The sequence below is a fragment of the Lissotriton helveticus genome, chromosome 5_1, assembly GCF_964261635.1.
Source record: "Lissotriton helveticus chromosome 5_1, aLisHel1.1, whole genome shotgun sequence".
NCBI lineage: Eukaryota > Metazoa > Chordata > Amphibia > Caudata > Salamandridae > Lissotriton > Lissotriton helveticus.
Window position 1 is genome coordinate 970,152,965 of NC_136065.1, and position 19,593 is coordinate 970,172,557.

Sequence of the window (19,593 nt, forward strand, 5' to 3'; positions counted from 1 at the left end):
AAGTGGTTAACATGAGCATGCGTTGCATTACCGATGGAGACATTCATTTTATTAGGCACAGAGAGATTAAATGATTTGACAAGAATCACAGGATGTTAGGTGTCCCTGCTTAGACTCAAACCCGGTTCCCCAGCTTCGAGGTCAACCGTGGCCGATAGTGTTGCCCATGTGGGAAAAGTTTTTGTTTTATGCATGAGAACCAGAGAGGTGCACTTTTCACCTCAAAGTGAACTTGCAGCTACGCTTTATTACCGAATGAAGTGAAGGGTGGGTTAGAAATGGTTGTGTGTGCATAGCTGATTCCACCTTTTCTTCCTTTGGTTGCCAAGGTCTGGACCTGGTTTGGTGGTATTTACAATATGGGGAACATCTTTTTGTAAAGCTTTCTATTTTAATACCAATGAAACATGGGAGTAAAAATGTAGTAGTGGGTTGGCATGATGACACTTTCTGTAACTTTCTTCACTTGTGGCACTAGTGACAAACCAGTGCCAATGAAAACTCCTAGGTTTCTTGTATGTCATTAGAAATGATCGAGTTCATGAGGCCAGATCATTGTAGGGTGGTCATTTTCCAATTTCCTACAGTTTTGATGAGTTATATATCAGGCGTTGGATCAGTATTCTTTGTCCATGGCTTGGAGGCAGTGGTCTAGGACAGACGAGAAAAGGTAAGGTTTTTGAGCTTCAGGATTCCCTTGGTGTCTTCTGCATGGATGTAACGTGTCTGATTGAAGGATCAGATGAGTTACCATAGTTGGCTGAGGTGTGAAGAGATGATGAAACATTGTGTTCCATCCTAGTCACTGCAGAAAAGTGTTGAAGAGGACAGTGGGCACAAGATAATGCGTCATCTCTTTGAGAGATGAGAGGAGATCCATTCTAGAAGAGTTCCTTAAATACTAAGATCATCGTACGCATGTGGGGTGATGCACTGAGTTAAAGGCAGTGATGGATTTGACCCCTTCGACGCAGCACGAATTTCGCCACGTCATGAATTTTGCCACGCCGCTGGGAGGTGGGGGGTGAGCACGGTGCTGCTGTGCTCGTGACGGAACCACGTCCTCATGAGTCACGGGCGGCGTGTGCTCAAGACAGCCTAGTTCCGTCACGGCCCCGTCCGCTCATTAATTCACCCGCACAGGCGGGGAATTAATGCCGCGTGGGAGGAGCGGCAGCCGCATGACGGATCCACGCTGTCATGAGCACACGCCGCCCGTGGCTCATGATGGCGTGGTTCCGTCATGAGCACGCAAGGGGTTAATAATAATAACTTAGAAACACAGGGTGGAGAAGGGCCCAAGGGGAATTGGTTTATAGACCTTGTGGTATCTTGTCCCCCAACTATACAATTAAACACAAGGAAGATACCGCAGGTCTTACGTTGATCCAAACTCAATGCAGAGCCTAAAAAGTGTTCTACAGAGGTAACTGGAACTAGAAGATTACTATCATACAGGAGACACACAGAAAGAAGTGAGTATTGAGATTCAGTTCAGAATAAGAACCCAGTTCAGAATAAGAACCCATAAAAAATACCCATCAGCCCACTCAATAGTGGAACTTCGTCATCTGGGATTTTGTGTTCGAAAAATGGTGTCCAATAAGCCCTTCCTCAGATAGAACTTGAGGCTAGCTTAGGACCCAATGGTTGAACCCTCAACCAAAGAAGATGACAGAGTTTGAAGGCTGATAGGGCTTAGTTGCAGTGCTCGGAAAAAGTGTAAGAAGGGTATTTGAGATAGAGAGAATGGTAATCCAAGTGATTAAAAATACCTATCTTGATGTCAATAAGGAAACTTTATTAGGTGTGCCCATCAAGATGGTATAGTTAAAAGCAGAGTGAAAATAGCAGAATAGCAGGCCACGCACTCTCCGTCGTTGCCTCGTGCTGCTCTGAGCCGCACGAGGCAACGACGGAGAGTGCGTGGCCTCCTTTACCCTGAGCTGTTGCCAGGTGAGGTGAGGTTTCTCATCCCATAAAATTGGGAGATGATGCACAACTTTTAAGAATGTCTGTAGTCTGTCCTTCACAGCACAAAAAGTAAGTGTTGCAGGAGTGATTTAAAGGTCCTGACGAAAGCCTGGAGAGGCTGAAACATGTTGACCATATAACATCTATGGTAAATAGCAAAAAAAAAATCTGCTATTTTCACTCTGCTTTTAACTATACCATCTTGATGGGCACACCTAATAAAGTTTCCTTATTGACATCAAGATAGGTATTTTTAATCACTTGGATTACCATTCTCTCTATTTCAAATACCCTTCTTACACTTTTTCCGAGCACTGCAACTAAGCCCTATCAGCCTTCAAACTCTGTCATCTTCTTTGGTTGAGGGTTCAACCATTGGGTCCTAAGCTAGCCTCAAGTTCTATCTGAGGAAGGGCTTATTAGACACCATTTTTCGAACACAAAATCCCAGATGACGAAGTTCCACTATTGAGTGGGCTGATGGGTATTTTTTATGGGTTCTTATTCTGAACTGGGTTCTTATTCTGAACTGAATCTCAATACTCACTTCTTTCTGTGTGTCTCCTGTATGATAGTAATCTTCTAGTTCCAGTTACCTCTGTAGAACACTTTTTAGGCTCTGCATTGAGTTTGGATCAACGTAAGACCTGCGGTATCTTCCTTGTGGTTAATAATAATAAGACAACACAGCCATTTTTGTCAACACTGGTCTTCTGGCCATTCCAGAAAGCTCTTTGTGATAGAGGGTAGGTTATTTTCCAAGCCTTCTGTGTTAATGAGTTTGTCAAGATTGGCCTCTTGCAGAATGGTTGCTAGTTAGCAGCGTCTGCTGGATAGAGGTTTTGTTTGTTTGTGATCAGCTTCATGGAGGTGGCAATGAAGTAACTGGGATAGATGTCTGCTGATGGTGCCTGTATTAGATTGGGAAACAGTGTTCTGCAGACTCTAATGCAATGTGTTGTTCTAGACAGTGAATGTATGTAGTATTTGTTCAAATATGTCTGTCTGGAGGTCTTGCTCCCCTTATTTAGGGAAGAACGTTCGTATGCTTTTTTTTCCTAATACTTTTTCCTATAGTTGAATATAAGTATGCAATGTGCATTTAAATCAGAGTCCTGATTTGGAGATACGGACGGTATGTCAGCATATTCTTGTACGGGAAAAAATATATATATCTTGCCAAAGACTGTACGCACTTGCATACATCTGCTACATGCATACTGTTCATGCACTAGGGACCTTATTGCACACTGTGCATATCTGGCATGGTAGCCTGTAGGGTAGTCTATACATTGTGTGCAAAATGATGGAGTTACAGCTTAATGCTCATCCAATGACAGTAACACTCTCACTTTTATGCCCAGAATGCCCTTGGGCTTTCTTAAGTCGTCAATGACCAACCATTTAGCAGACAAAGTATTTGCCAACTAGGAAATCTCAAGTGTGAATTTTTGAGTGAGCAAGGGTGAGAACTGTTTTTCTTTCAGTAGGTTCCACTGGGGTGAAAGAGAAGTTAAGAAGGAGATACTCAAATGTAACTTTTTTAGGTAGTTGATGTAGTCCAGATGTTGCTGTAGGAAGTAGCAGAGGACTTCGCAATGGATATGTTTTTATATAGAAGTTGTATCTCAAAATGTAGGTTCTGTATATAGACATTGATGGGAGTTAAGAGATGACCAAATTACAGAGACTAGAATGTTGGGAACAGTAGAGGAAGAAGGGCATCCGCAACTATTATCCATTTGCATATATATTCAATTTAAGTCTCTGATTCTCCCAAAAACAAACAGCATGTTGCCCAAGCAGAGAATCAAGTAGCCAAAACCACCCCAACTATCCTTTTTTTAAAAATATGCATTATATTTTTTCTTCGACGAATATGCTTAAAATGCCACAATTTGCATGCATTTACCCGAAATTCTGCAGGGAGAAAAATATCTAAATCTATAAATACAATAGAAAATAATTGGTTTGTGTCAAAACGTATTCCCAATTTTCACACCTTTTTTTAAACAATGTCCTCAAGAGAATAATACCACAATTGAACTATAGAATAGAAAATGCCATGCTTGGCAGTATATCTCAAAAATATCACTGCAAGTTGAAGACCCTGTACTTTTGACTTAAATCAAGGTTGCTCCTGAACCCTTTGCTCATTTTTTTTATGTAGTTTTCATCACGCGGGCCTGGCCGACCAAATCCTACGCTGGGTACGGCCCTGCCCATAGGGCAATCAGGCGGTGCCTGACGGGCTGGTTTGACAGATAAGTGTGTGGGCTGGACATTTAGCAGTTTGTGGGCTTGTTTTATGGTCAGGTGGGTCTCTTTTTACAGTTGATTTCCCTGATATTACCAGAAACATTACCAGCAGCAAGCATAAGTGCACGCAGTCTCCCATTCCTTGCAAAATACCCATACAGCGTGTCTTTATGCATTCAAAACTGGCCTGATTTGCAAACGTGGGCCACTTTCTAAGCCTTTCGGTTCGCTAATGAGGGCCACCTTTATTTTGGTGCCTGTTAGACCTCGAATCATTGGGGTGGGTTTCACCTGTATTTTTGCCTTTATCTGCTGTTATTTTGCTGTGTGTGTATGCTGGTCTAGCTGCGTTGGGAAATTTGTCACTGCTGTTCGGATTGTTATGGATTGATGTTTCAATGATTGGTTTATTTGATTTACTGTTTAGTCCCTAGTACAGTGCACTGTGTGTGCCCGGGGCCTCGAAACCAAATGTTGCTAGTAGGCTTGCAGCACTGATTGTGCCCCCTAGACAAGGAGCCTAGCAACAAGGTCTCAGGCCTGCCATTGCGGTGCCTGTGTTCAGGCTAGTACTGCCATGTCAACCTGGCAAGTGCCCCTACTGGCCAGGCCCTAACCTTCCCTTTTCTTACATGTGAGTCACCCCTACGGTAGGCCCAAAGTAGCCCTGTGGGCAGGGTGCAGTGTATGCCCTGATGTGTGTGGCATGTCCTGATAGTGAAATACTGCCAATTTCTTTGTTCACTATTGTAAGGCTATCTGTCCCATAGGATAGAATGGGAAGTTTGCCCATAACATCTTATGAGCATTACTGCCCATGGGAACAAGATAGGAAAATAAAGTTTGATATGCCTGAACTCAGAATGTTAAGATCATTTAGTGAAGGTGATTTTTACATTCTGGGTTTGAAAATACCACTTTTAGAAAGTAGGTATTTTCTTGTCCAACCATCCAGTGTGCCTCTGCGAGGTTGTGCATTGACTGCCTAGCTTTGCAGTGACAGGGGATGGAGGTGTAAATTCTGTTCAGGCAGCCACTTGGGGGGTTGAGGTGTGTCCTACCTTTCCAGGGTGAGTCAAGGTTGGGCTGAATAGACCTGGGCTGCATGCAGAGACTAGGGGGAGGAGAATTCTTTCATACCTGAATGAGCCTAGTCTGCCAAGGACAAGGCTGCCTCCACCTCCGGCCAGGAAGCTGCACCAGAGCGGACCTAACTGGTTTTGGTAGGGCAAAGAGCTTCTCTGCCACAGGGAACAAAAGCCTCCCCTTCCCTGAGTGGATGGAACCAATGCATCACCTTCCCTGTGACCCTTTTGTTTGTGTACACGACGCATCCAAGGTACTTTGTGTGAATAGTGTTGCATCTGAAATTTGCTTTGACCTGAACTACTTCTACCATTTGAAAGTCATATTTCTATTACTGAATTGTGGAGTTTTGTCATTTTGGTCTTGTTTTGATTTAGATAAAGATTACTTATTTTTCTAAACTGGTGTGGTGTCCATTTGTAGTGTTTTTACTGTATTACTGTATGTGTTCACAAATGCCTCTGGGATAAACCTGTCTGCTTGTGCCAGGCAACTAAGGGGGTGAGCAGGGGTTATTTTAGAAGTGTATCTCCCTTACCCTGACTAGGAAGAAGGGTCCCCACGTGGACAATGGTGTACACGTTTGCCAACTAGAGACTCCCATTTCCAACAGTGCCCGAGGCATATTTTGTCCCAGTCCAACCCTGGAAAAGGCTAAGATAAGTGATGTATTCTGCTCTTTCCTGAAATTTCCAAGGAAGAGTAACAATAGTGTGTGGCTGTTTCTGCAGTCTGTAGCAAAGCATTGAAAGTTAACTGACAGCCTTTGCCTGTTGGTAAATATTGGCAAAGTAAACGTTGTCCACAAGGAACAGCTTCTACTGCTTGAATTTCAGCAGGTCATTGTAGGGTAAAAACATCATTCTGGTAGACTGCTGCACGCACCCTCTGATGTGCCTTTTACAACATGCTACTTTTGTTTTGGTAATGAGACCCTTTGCACAGTCAGTGTTCTTAATGCTGTGACTTTCAAAATGTTTATACAGAGATGGTGCTCAGCTGTCCCTGGCAGGATTAATTCTCAATATGGAGAGCAATTTGCAGTCATTCGGAAAAAACTTTCTGCCTCATGAATTTAAAAAAATGGAGAACTTCATCAAGCACATGCAGATGGCTCCTTTGTGCAGCGCCGGATTGACACATCCTGCACAACACAAAACATTGACCCTAATATATAACAATTATGCATTGTGCCCAAACTTTTTTCATGTGGTGAAATGCATTCTCAGCTCACAACTGTGGATGCATAAACAAAAATAGTGTGAGGTGAAGGAAGGTCTCATGTGACATGGAGAGATGCTTAGCTTGGTACACAGAGTCCTACTCAACAGGACTTATTGAGTGAAAGGACACAGATCTCTCACACGTACAGTTGGCATGATTCATCATCATACCTGCTTGTCAGCCCATATTACAAGGCTAGCTTCAAGTAGGCTTCTGTGAAGGCAGAAGATCTTTTTTTATGGGATCAGCTGGGGTAATTCCCAGTTGGGTGAAGCAACTTGGCTAGTGAGAGGAACAATGAAAATGTAGCCTACTGAGACCTGCTGCCATGTGCTCTTAGAACTAAAATTGCCTTTGCTAGACACTACATCCTCCCCGGAGCAACTATAAAAGCAAGAGAGCGAGTTAAGACACTTAATGCCGATTTGTCATACATAACTTACTCCTATCCCAGTCTATAGCATTTCATCTGGCCAGAAGACTTCCTAACATCCTATGGCTATGAGGACTACCTATCTTAGCTGATGACAAGTAGTGTGTGGGTTTTCACAGTATTGTCTAAAAGTAAACCCCATGTACCTATCTAGCCAATAGTAAGAAGCGAAGGGATGTTACCCTTGTGGGACCACAATAAGCACTGTAAAAGATAGTACATTGACAACATTTTCAATTAACTTCATGTCGCCATGTTAGAAGTAACAAAATCTCAGCAGGGTTTAAAATTGACAATATGAAGCATGATTAAGTAGCAGTTTAAGACAATCCTCCCAGTGGTCTTCAAACTGTGAATCATAACCAACTGGGGTGACTTTGTGGCATGTCCATGGGGATGCAGTAAATTGTGAATAAGTACAACTGCTTTTCAGACAAAGAAAAAAGAAGAAATTCACTGCAAGGTACTGTGTGTGTTCTATCAGAACGTTTGTCCTATTGTCAAAGCTGAACCCAGTGGCACAGGTTGAGGTGAGATAGAGGGCAGGGTGATAGCAGGATGGAAACTCCAATAAAGTTCAGGTGAATGCATGCAGAGGAAGATGGGAAGAAAGGCAATAAAGAAACATTGTCCCCTCTGAAAGGCTAGTTATGCTGCTAGTCGGGAACATGTTCGGCTCTCTCTGCCAGAGCATTGCCAATTTTTCAGGGGTACTAACTGGTGAGCAGTAATGGGAGAGGAGGATGTAACAGAGAATGGGATGATGACAAAGGTGATGGACAATATTAAGAGAGGAGTATTGACATGAACGCTGGGTACTGGCAGGAGAATGGGAGCAGATAGGAATGATTTAAAGTAACACCAAAAGAGAAATTAAATAATGAGAGATGGTCTGAGAATGGAGTCAGGGAATAAGAGGAGAGTCAGGCAGTTGTGAAGAAGAAGGGAGAGGTACAGGGTAAGAGGAGAAGCTCTAAATTTCAATGAGAGGGCAGGAGGACAGTGATGAAAAAGTAGAGGATGATGGGTGAAATGGTCAGTGTGGGAGATGTGGACATTGACAGGGGTTTGGACAGTTGCAGGAGAAGGGAACACTGATGTGATAATTTGACATCAGCCTTATAGGTTGACCATTAATGGAGTAAGGGCAGTGACAGGAGAGTTGCATACTGACAGGAGACAGTGTCACTGACAGGAGAGGTTGTCACTGATTAGAGAGGCAGATGGTGTCTGGAGAAAGGCTTGATCTAATTATTTGCTATGATGAGTTATATTGTATTGCTTGAAACGTACACAATTAAACCACACCAATATCATCAAGAGAAGAACACAACTTTCTCTTCTGATCTTACCATTTTACAGAACCCATATCTCATCTCCATTCCTGTGGGCTGTGAGGTAGTTAGTCAGCCTATGCACTAATTTGATGAGACTTGATACTTTGAATGGTATGTTATCAGAAACATAATCACTGAATCTAGTGCATGAATGATGCATAGTAATAGAAGGAAACATCAGAGGCAGTATAGTCATAATCCCAACAAATCCAGAATTACCCTAGATAATATCTTACTCCCAGAAGTAATCATGCCCAACAGCAATATCCACAAAAGGTGCAAACTCTCACTAGACTACAATTACCCATTACACTACTCACTCTAGGCCCCTGGCGCTGTACATAGTATTGTATGGCATGTGGTCTTCACTTTAGATCAGATTCTCAAACAAGCATGTATTCTGGCAGTGCTCTACATAATATTGTGCAACTGTTTTTAATATATCAACATTGCATTTAGACACCACACTTATTTCCAGTTAAAGAACAGGGAAATAAAATCATTTCTGGAATTTATTAACATTTTTTTTGTCATGTGGTGAGTTCAGGTCCCAAATAATTCATATTAACTGCATGGCTACAAGATCACATCTACTGTGATGACTCCCTCCAGATGAGGTCCCCATCCATAACTGGTTCCAGACAAGTAGTGCTCATTATCAATACAAATACATTCTAAGCATCTTCCATTGCATGTCCTACACCCTTCCTGGGAGGATTGACCTGTCACCATTGATTACCTCCAAGCCTCATGTCAAAACTGACCCTACTCCAAAAATGCCTTTCTTCAAATGGCATGATAATAAAGACCCTCTCCAGCAAAGGTCTCCTGTAACACGGACTCCACCCAGGTGAAGTCTCATGTCAGTAAGGTTTAGCTTCTTGCTCCCTGATAGGAACAAATCCCCCAGTTTCTACTGTCAGCACAGAATTTCTCCAGGCGGTTCCAATGAGCACTGATTACTCGAAGTCTTCTCACATCAATTACACATCCAGATGAGATCCTCAGCTAGATTCTCCCAGATTTCCTTGAGATTAATTACTTCCACTAATTGATACTAAACCTGCAGCAGTGATTCTTCGTATAGAAATTGTATACATGTGAGATCCACAAGCAGCATTGATTCTCTCACGTTCCCTGATGGGGAATCAACTTCCGAGAGCCTCCTATGTCAATCTCACCCTGCAGGTAACATCCTCCTCCAGTGACAACACCATCTAGCCCCTTCAGCAACACTTCCACTTGTAAACAAATGTAACTATCTCTCCACGGAAAGGATCTGAAGCCCTTTAGTTTTAAAGTCCTAGGTGCTGCCTGTTTTTACAAAAGGCCATATTTTGGAAGCCCAGTGCAAGTAATGTTATTTATCATTCCTGCTCTGGCAACTCACATAAATAAATGCTACTGTCATTAGTAGGGAACATTGGGAAATGTAGGGTCTTTTAATTTTGCAGACAGGGGCACATTCAACGGGTTGACCAGCCCAAACAGTCACCCTGGTACAAAATTGGTGAGCACAAACCCTATCAGGAAGACTATTTATTACCCCTTGCAACAATATGGATATGTGTTCAACAAGAATCTGACACCAGGGATGGTAAATGAGGTCACCACTCAGATACATCACAATATTGTTGTACCATAGAAGGTGCTATATGACAAGCCTTGTCAAAGTAATACATGGCTTGCCACTTAGTGGATGGCAGGCAAATTGTATTTAACAAGGTTTAAGGTGTCAACAGATTATCTGTGGTGCCGAAGGAGCAATGTTTCTTTAAATAAGTTGCTGATATTATGCCGAGCATCTTGGGAGTATAGTCCTTCAGACTACTTCTTAATCCAAAGGAAACCTCACTAAATGTTATCAGTTTTACACAGTGCTGAGACAATATGGGACTACTGTAGCTGACCTTCGACTAAAGAACCATAAAGCTGTTTATAGTTGAGACAAGTTGGAGGAAGAAATTAATTGGAATTGCTCTTCAGATCTGTCACTATTCTAAGAGTACTGCCTCCCCCCTCTTTGATGCTTGAACTACTCCAGTGAATATTCTTCAGACAAAAAGAGGGAGAGGTGTATTGGAACTAATGTTACAAATAGCTATGCACAACTGGGGTTGGGGGCACATGGTGCCTTCTGTTTATTTCATCTTAACTACTCACTTAAACATAGAGGCAATGGATGTGACATAGACATTAACGCTTTCTGCCTTGCTAGCTTCCTTAGCATCTCAAAAGCCCCTGTTGAGATATATCTTGGTGTCCAAAATGTGAAAAGTACTAAATAATTTAAATGCACGTTTTATATTTTTTTCTATACTTCAACATAAGGAAACTTCACAGTTGGAGTAGAAAGCTCCTTATGGTAACATATAGAGAAAAATGTAAAACATTTTTTACACTTTATAATAAATTAATACAAATATTCGTATGTTAAAGATTAACATAAATCACATATACATATATATATATATATATATATATATATATATATATATATATATATATACATATATATATATTAAATGTTGAGCAAACAAAAAAAATCTACTCTGCTATTAACTTAATTCAGAAATATTTAATGAATTTAAATCAATTAAATTATGTTACAAATATTTTTCTTATCTTTAAATAAAAATGTAATACTAACCTGTAGTAAAAAAAATGTTTATTTGCATTGATAATTAATCAATTAAAAGTCGTCTAATTATAGTCTAATAAAATATATCTAATTGCATATATAATTAATCAATTAAAAGTCATTTAATTATAGTCTAATAAAACTATATCTTACATTAATTTATACATTCAAAAAAGGTTGTTAAATTATTTCACAATGAAATAATAAATTTGTTTTATATTTATTTTCCATAAACATTAAATTATATATATTTATATTTTTGACTGTTAAATCATTTACTTTCATTCAATATTTATTTCTATAGGGTTTATTTTAAGTTCCTCTATCCGTTATTTTTTATAAGGGTGCTGTAGTATAAGTTGTTGACCATGTGGATACTTTTTCTTTCTGGAGCTAGCAGTTTACCTCAGACATATGGCTATGCCCCTATTTTTAGGGGCTGGAGATGTTAACTTTTCATTTTGAGTAACTTTACTCTTGGATTTTGTGAATAACCAAAAGTAGTAATTTTGCTCAGGGGTTGTGGATTGGGTAGAGACCCAACTACATGAGTCTCTGCAGAACTTATAGGACGGGGCACTCAGGCAGCATAATGTACTATACATGACCTGTTAAATTTAACAGCATCAATCATCAGAACCCTTCTACACTGGAAGTGGCACATACAGATGGTATGTGGGTGCGGGCTATGGTGAAAATCCATCTTAATGTTGAGATGAGCTGAGCCGCACAAGCCAAGATGGCGCGGCCCGCCTGCTCATTCTTGGCAAGTCCAGGGGAATGACCCATAAAGTCAGTATTCCATGAGTAGCAATGGGCGTTCCCATGCAATCACCGATGGTTTTTGATGCAAAACCTTATCTACTAACAATAGTGGACCAAAAAATAATGGTGCTTGAAAGCAGGCATTAAGAAGAAGAAATGCTTGAATTTCTCCTTTCTTTTTCCACTTTACATGTGTGCTGCACTGAAAAGCACATTCAAAGAGGGACATGTTTTAAAGTTTGTATAGGCTTAGTTTTTTGTACTAGAAGGGAACCCTTTCAGTACAAAACCTAAGCTAGACTCATGCAGACACCTTTGCACTTTGGCACTGGGCATCCAAACATGCAATAGCGCTAGACAGAGAGAAGTATAGTGTCATATCTTTGTAGAAATGCCACTTTTCTGCTTTTCCCTCTCACGCAATGCAGCCCAGCTACTTTGGGTGCTGACCTGCATTGTGTGAGAACTTTGTTAATCTGGGCCTGAATCTATCTTGATCTAATCTGATATTGAGACTGTGTTTTTAATGTATCTCAAATTCATTTACTGCATATATTACAAGTAGATGTGGTGTAATAAAATATGACATCTTGAATCAGACCGCTCTTAGCCATCATAATGAAACATGTTAATACCTTTTTAAATTAGTCTAGTGATCAGCATAGCCCATTATTATCTTTTTTTCAAGAAAGCACTTTTCTGTCACATTTAATTCATTGTGCATTAAATTAATGTATTTGCTAGTGAAGCAAATACTTTTTCTTTTACTGTGTGCTGTTGTTTGAGAAAGATGATATATAAACTGTTTAACAACAATTAGCTATTGATTTTCCCATGCATAAACTGTGGAAAATATGATTCTAGATATGGTAATAATATTTTGGTTTTATATTTGTTTCTGTTATTGTGTCTTGACCTGTGTACAACACAGTGCTACCGTAGTAGTAACCTCAAAGCACTCAATATTGTCCATGTTATACAGACCAGAGCATGTATTCATGCCTGGAAATTTGTTGCCTACAAGGGAAGAGTTTGGTGTCTTGCCTGATGTTCTCAGCAGTACTCTGAACTGTGGAAATTAAAGCTGGCATGGGTGAAGAGTATAAAATGTATACATATCTGTACCTATTATAGTATTAAAGTCCTTCACATGGTCTATTGGAGATGTTCCCTCTTCTAGTCTACTGTAAAAGTTTTTCCCAAGAAATATAGTGTTGATCAGTACTTCTGCATTGGTTTTACAGTCTTTTTCCTGGGTTGTTTAATATCTGACAAGGAAAGATTCATTGTCACATACACTGAGAAACTGCCCTTAGTTGTGTGGAAAATCAGCAGGCGAATCATAATATGCTGAAATTGTGGGAGAGGGCAACAAAGGTTGCGACTCACAAGCCTTTTTGATTAAAGGGTGTTGTGTTGCTGAGTCATCAATGCACTGGAACTGTAAAGATCATGGGTTGAAATTGGTTTGAATTCAACTCCCACCAACTAATAATAGTCCGTCATTTGTAAAGCGTGAACTAATCACTCATAAGGGTCTCAAGGTGCTAGGGGCAGTCAGGAAGATTAAGCTAGCTATTGCCCAGCGTCACATGGTGCTGGGCTGATCAGTCGCCGGCGATCGAACGGTGAACCTAGTGCTCTGTAGTCAGTGCCCTGGCCTCTGTACCACACTTTTCCCTTTCAAGTAACACAAACAGGCTACTGCAGACAAAATAAGAATTTAATAGATCTGAGACACCTAATCAGTCTTTGACTCCTCATCACATCCCTCAGTAAAATTGATAATGAATGAGTTAAAGAATTGCAGTTTTACTTTTAGACCACAGAACTGTCCAATAAGTAAGAACATTACTCAATTATGATAAAACATTTGGTCAGATGGCAAGCACTGCTTAGAAACTTTGTCTAGGTAATGGAAGTGTAAAAGCCATTGGTAGTCTGTCAGTGAAGCCAGGAAGTGGTATTGTAAATTTTGACTCAAAATAATATCTGGTGGTTAATGAAACATTTTGTGACATAAAGGGTCTATCATTATTGTTCTGAAAATAAATTGTACAATCAGCGACAAAGACCGATAAACTATAGATAACCATTAAACTAATGCATAACTTTACCTCTGCAATAATGTCCCCATTTTCTGCATGCACTTGAGCTACTGCACCCAATTCCCGTATAATGCTGAAAATTTCATACATCTGTAGAGAGAGAAAAGATGGATCATTATTGAAAGCACTGAAATGGTCACAAGGGAAATTAGCTAATGGTGTGTAATTTTGTAGTAAAAATAAAATATTCACCTCTGCATCTGTGCACTGAAATGTGTCTTTATAAGCCATGAAGATAAGGAAGGAGTTCACACCTAAAACAACAAAAAAACATGTGATGTAATGTAGCTGCCTAATAACGATCTGCCAAGTTACCTCTTTTAATTACATTTTTAATTTTATATTTTTATAAAAACACATTTCATTACACTGACATTTGCTTATTAAATCTGTTTTCAAATGAAAATAGTTTTAAAAGGCAAACACCATTTTAAATTCCATGGGATACAACTAAATGCTTTCTTCTGTTTTACTGTGACAAGCATTAAGCAATAACATGAAAACATTTGTCTTTCGACCCCAAGGCCCTCATAACAATGTCGACACCATTGCGGGGAAGGAATCACCTGACCACAGGTCAGCAGTTTCAACACCCTAATTTGGATGCGACTGCCGGAAACATCCATTTTCTAATGGGAGCTTGTGTGGCAGGCTGAAAACGCCAGTAGTACAAGCTCCCATTGAAAAATGGAAGTTTGTAAACATCTCTGCACCATGTGGCAGGCACCACATGGTGCAGGGGTGTTGAGGGGGGTACCATTGGCGCCCACCAGACCCCAAATGGGGAGGGCCAGGGGAGCTGCTAAGGGCCCCCAAAGTCAGTTTCCTACAGCCAATCGATGTTGGAGAGGCCGACATGAATTGGCTGTTGGAAACCGACATCATAATCCTGAAGGTAGAAACGCCATCCTTAGGGATTATGAGGAGTTTTTGACCGACCTCCTAGAGCCTGTCGGAGAGCATCAGTCGGTCCCTCTGACTGCTGCCTCAGACCACACTCATCCTAATGCGTCGGTCAGACCGCAACAGCAGATGGAGGTCGAACCGCCACCGACCAGCTGTCAGTTGAGGTCCAAACGCTATCATAATTAGGCCCCAAGATTTTTGAAATTGGAAGTAAATAGTACATTCTTCCCAGATATACTTAGTGATTTAGAATTACAAAACCTACACATTTCTAAATTACAGGATTTTCCACAGCAAAATGATGTTTTCTTTATGCTTCAAACGCAATTTGGAATTTAAAAACGTTATATCTGAATCACAAAATTAGGGAAATAATTACTGATTCATAATTTGGAGGAGGTGTGTTGGTGTGTTCCTTCCATATTGTGAATTGGCAACATATGTGTTATTGATTTGCCACCTTCATTTCAGGTGCAAATCATTGATCAGTTGGGTTGTGTACCGATTCGCAAAGGAAATGAAGACCCCTTTGAACCAAAATCCTTTAGGGAATTGGGGTAGCAGCTTCAGTGGGGGTAGACAGTATGCTCTCACTGAACTTTTCCAAAAGAGAAAATATTTTTTTTAAGAAGCAATCCAGGTTCCTAGATGAAAATTAGGCAGCTTTGTAGACTACAATCACAGGGATGGTGGTTTGCTGTACCTAACAGGCCTTTATTCCTTTGTTTGCAGCCATTCACTGAGGTTTGCAAATTGTGCCCTGCTTGAGTAATTAGGCAGGTTGTTTTGAGTCACCCTGTTATTCCAGATTGCTTATTTTCAGACTCCCTGTGTTTCCTTATTTTCTAAATCTACCCAACTGTGCATAGATTGGTTTGTAAAATAAAATAGAGGTTGCAATAAGTCGGTACATAATTTGCGAACACTTTTTGCAGGTGCTTAAACAGTACATCTGGCCCATACTTTTTTAAAATCATAATAGCTTTAACCATTGTATCTACTATATATCTATCTATATATATCTATATCTAGAACAAGGGCTGACGTATACCAATATATACGAAAACTGAAACTTAAAAAGCAATTTGTGCATAAACAATCCAGCATAACCAGTGAGCCCCCACTATCAGGTGGGGATGAGGTGAAATTGACAGTAAGTGATATAGGACTGTATCACGATATGTGCCAGTTGGGGAGTGAAGACAATATGGGGACGCAAGAAAGAGTAAATCTAAGTGATCAAAGAAAACCCATTACTCCGTTCAAACCAAAATCAAAATATATTCCACTGGCAACACGTGATGGGCTCGATGCATTCAGTGAAGCGGTGGTTAAGAAAATAAAGAAACTGGCCCGTGTAAACAATGAAAGAGAGAAAAAATATACTAGCCAAGAGAGAAAACTGAACCAATTGGTAAAAAAACTACAGAATGCTGAGCTGGTAATTCGCAACTCTGATAAGGGAGGGAATATCGTGCTGTGGCCAATTGCGAGTTACCTCCATGAAGCATACAGACAGTTAAATGATATGAACTGTTACAGAAGAAGTAATCCGCAAAAATATAGAACAATGTTGGAGCACTTGAACAAAAACCTGGTAGCCTGGAAAGGAGTAGGGATGTTAAGTGGCGATGAATTCAAGTACATAAAACAAGATCATCCACTGACCCCATATATATACTTCATCCCAAAGGTCCACAAGAATCTCACTGAACCGCCGGGAAGACCAATTATCTCGGCATGTGGTGGACCATTGGAAAATTTATCAAAGTATATAGACTATTTTCTACAGGCACACATGAAATCATTAAATTCATATGTCCAGGACACGAGTGATTTTCTGAGGAAACTAAACGACATAGAGTGGAAATCGGACTATCTCTTGGTAACATTGGATGTAAGCTCCCTATATACATGTATTAAACATAGAGATGGCCTTCGAGCATGTGAATACTATCTTAGCAGAAGGCCCATGGAACTCTCCAATCACACAAAAATGCTTCTGGAAATGCTCACATTTTGTCTGGAAAACAACTATTTTATGTTTAATGATCAATTTTTCCAACAGGTTCAGGGTGTAGCCATGGGGGCCAGTTTCTCCCCTAGTTATGCTTGCCTCTTTATGGGGTGGTGGGAGGAACTGGTCCTCAGGCGAAAATATTTGCACTATTGCACATCCAACATAGTCTCTTGGCTTTGTTTTATTGATGATCTTTTTATTGTGTGGCATGGATCTGAGGACAGTGTTGTAAATTTTATACAGGAAATAAATGTAAATGATCTTAATTTGAATTTTACTTCTAGTATTAGCAAGGAATCGGTGACATTTTTAGATGTGCAGGTTTTTTTAAAAAGTAATGTTCTTACTACTACCCTTTTTAGAAAACCGACAGCTGGTAACACACTGTTACATGCGACAAGTGCCCATCCGCAACACTTGATCAAATAAATCCCATACGGCGAAATGCTTCGCATTCGCCGTATTTGTAGTGACGATAGCGATATGATCAAAAAACAGCAAGAGAGCCTAAATAGGTTTGTGGAAAGAGGCTACAGTACAAGAACAGTTGAAACAGCTATCAGAAAGTCCCGACAAAAAGCCAGAAGTGATCTCCTCAAATATACTCCCAAAGATACAAGAATCCAGAGTGTAGACACTAATACAGTTCGGCTAGTTCTGACTTATTCCAAACAGGAGAGGGAATTAAGGAATATAGTTAGACGCAACTGGCATTTTATACAAGATGACCATAATATTGGAGAATTGATGCCCGCAAATCCATCAATAACATATCGTAAGGGTATGAGCTTGGGCTCAATTTTAACTAAGAAAAGTCAGGAATGTCTGAAAAAAGAGCCCAGCCGACCTGTTTCTATAAATGCTTCTCATGTAAAGCATGCCAACATGGGGTGAATACTAAGCAATATACCACGGTCATCCCAAAGGCAACTCGAGAAATCAACCAACTGCTGACATGTAAAACCGATTACTGTATATATGTTTTAGAATGTGAATGTCATTTTAAGTATGTTGGCAGCACCAAGTTGCCGGTTCATAAAAGAATCCTGCAACATTTGCGTGCTATAACGAACAAAGATCAAAATTACCCAGTTGCCAGACACTTTGAGGCATGCCATAACAGTAAGACCCAAGGATTAAAATATTATGCAATTGAGTCTATCCCGGCAACAAAGAGAGGTGGGGATAGGGAGGCCAACATGCGAAGAACTGAAACAAACTACATTCTGGAGTTCGATTCTAAGTGGCCTGGGGGTCTCAACACTACAGAGGACCTCCACACATATTTATAAATAGAGGCCACTGTGTCTGTCTGAATGAAAAATTGGATATGTATCACTCCATAAGTTATTTTTAAGAACAGGTTTTAAGATTAGGATATTGAATTGCGTATTTTGCACATATTCTGTACAAATTGTATATTTATTTTTCCCTTCTTCCTTTTTATTAGAGGATTAGGAATATATACTGATGTACAACAATTCACAATAGGTGACCGACAGTTAATATAAGCCGACCTCTAAACATTAGGGTAGTTTTATCCGTATGTATTTTAGACTGTTTGGTTTTATTATGTCACCGATATCCATCTCTGATAGACTGAATTTGTTCTTATATTATGCGAGTATTCTTTAATCTGTTTTTATCACTAAACATGGTTTTTACAGATGAATAGAATAGTGATATGTAATTAATTAAATCATATATAGCACTGATTTTTTCCTGTTTAAAAACTGCCTGTCCAAAGCAAGATTATGAAATACCTGATTCCTCTTCCCCCGAAAGTCCCCATTCAAGTTGAATCATTAATTTTTTAGAAAACAACTTGCATGAGTCACTTTACCCTCATTGTACTGTTGCACCAAGTCACTTTAACTTAATTATAGAAGGGGATCCTTTTATATATGATATAATGTGTATATTCTTTAAATGGATATGGGATACATTCAGGTGATAGTAAAGTGATTGTATATATGGGGATGTGTTTATATATGTTTTGTGAGTAAAACCTATTGATTTGATAACACGTGACCTATAGCATGCATGTACAAACTCCTGTGCAATTGATTAAGAGTACATAATTCTCTTTTTTTCGAAATAGTTTTTATAATTTAGACACGTTGTGGTGAGCACTTTTACTTTTGTTTTGTTTTTTAGGCATTTTGTCTATAAACACATGTCAAATATATTTAGTATGAAATATCAAGCGACATAATATAGACTAGATATGTAGAAAGAATGAGAATTATATAATCTTTGCAATGTTACTGTCCGCAATATGAACTTATCTCAAGGGAGGTGAATTATGAACTGTCTTTGGCAGAAAGGACTTACTGTATTCATACAGATAGAAATTGTGGCATTTTCATTCAAAGATATTAAGGGTATTAAAACCGTCAGTATTTTTTCTATGTCTATTCCTGACATGTGATGCACTAGCACTTTAAAAATGGGCTGAAAATCAAGTATCGTCATGTGACCAAGGCCGCAGGGACGGCCGAAACGCGTCATGGCTGAGCTGTTTGTTGGACAATAAATAGCATACTGCACAAGAGATGGTCCATGCCTTGTTATTCACTATATTGGTGGAGCGCTGCGAGGTATTGCAGATATATATATATATATATATAGTTTAAATTGGAACCTAACCAGTGTCGGTGCTTCTCCTTGGATGTGAGAGAAGGAGGTTTTGTTTGGATGTTTAACAGAAGCCTTGCGCTGTTGGCACCGGACGCCCTTTAAGGATCAGGCTTGCTTGTGTTGCAGGGCAATTCGGATGGGTATGGTTAGGTTCCAATTCAAGTAGTATTTAATGTGAAACAAGGTAAGAGGCTCCCAAG

General features: G+C 39.9%; 1 protein-coding gene across 1 annotated transcript in view; it reads right to left on the minus strand.

Moving 5' to 3' along the window:
- The window catches only part of DPYSL4 (dihydropyrimidinase like 4), a 255,676-nt gene that overhangs the window by 161,706 nt on the left and 74,377 nt on the right, over nt 1–19,593 (minus strand). Inside the window, exons 5-6 of the mRNA XM_078641144.1 lie at nt 14,020–14,081; nt 13,837–13,917 (exon numbers count right to left, since the gene is read on the minus strand). Coding sequence (XP_078497270.1) covers nt 13,837–13,917; nt 14,020–14,081 — 143 coding nt within the window. The remainder of the gene's footprint in view (nt 1–13,836; nt 13,918–14,019; nt 14,082–19,593) is intronic.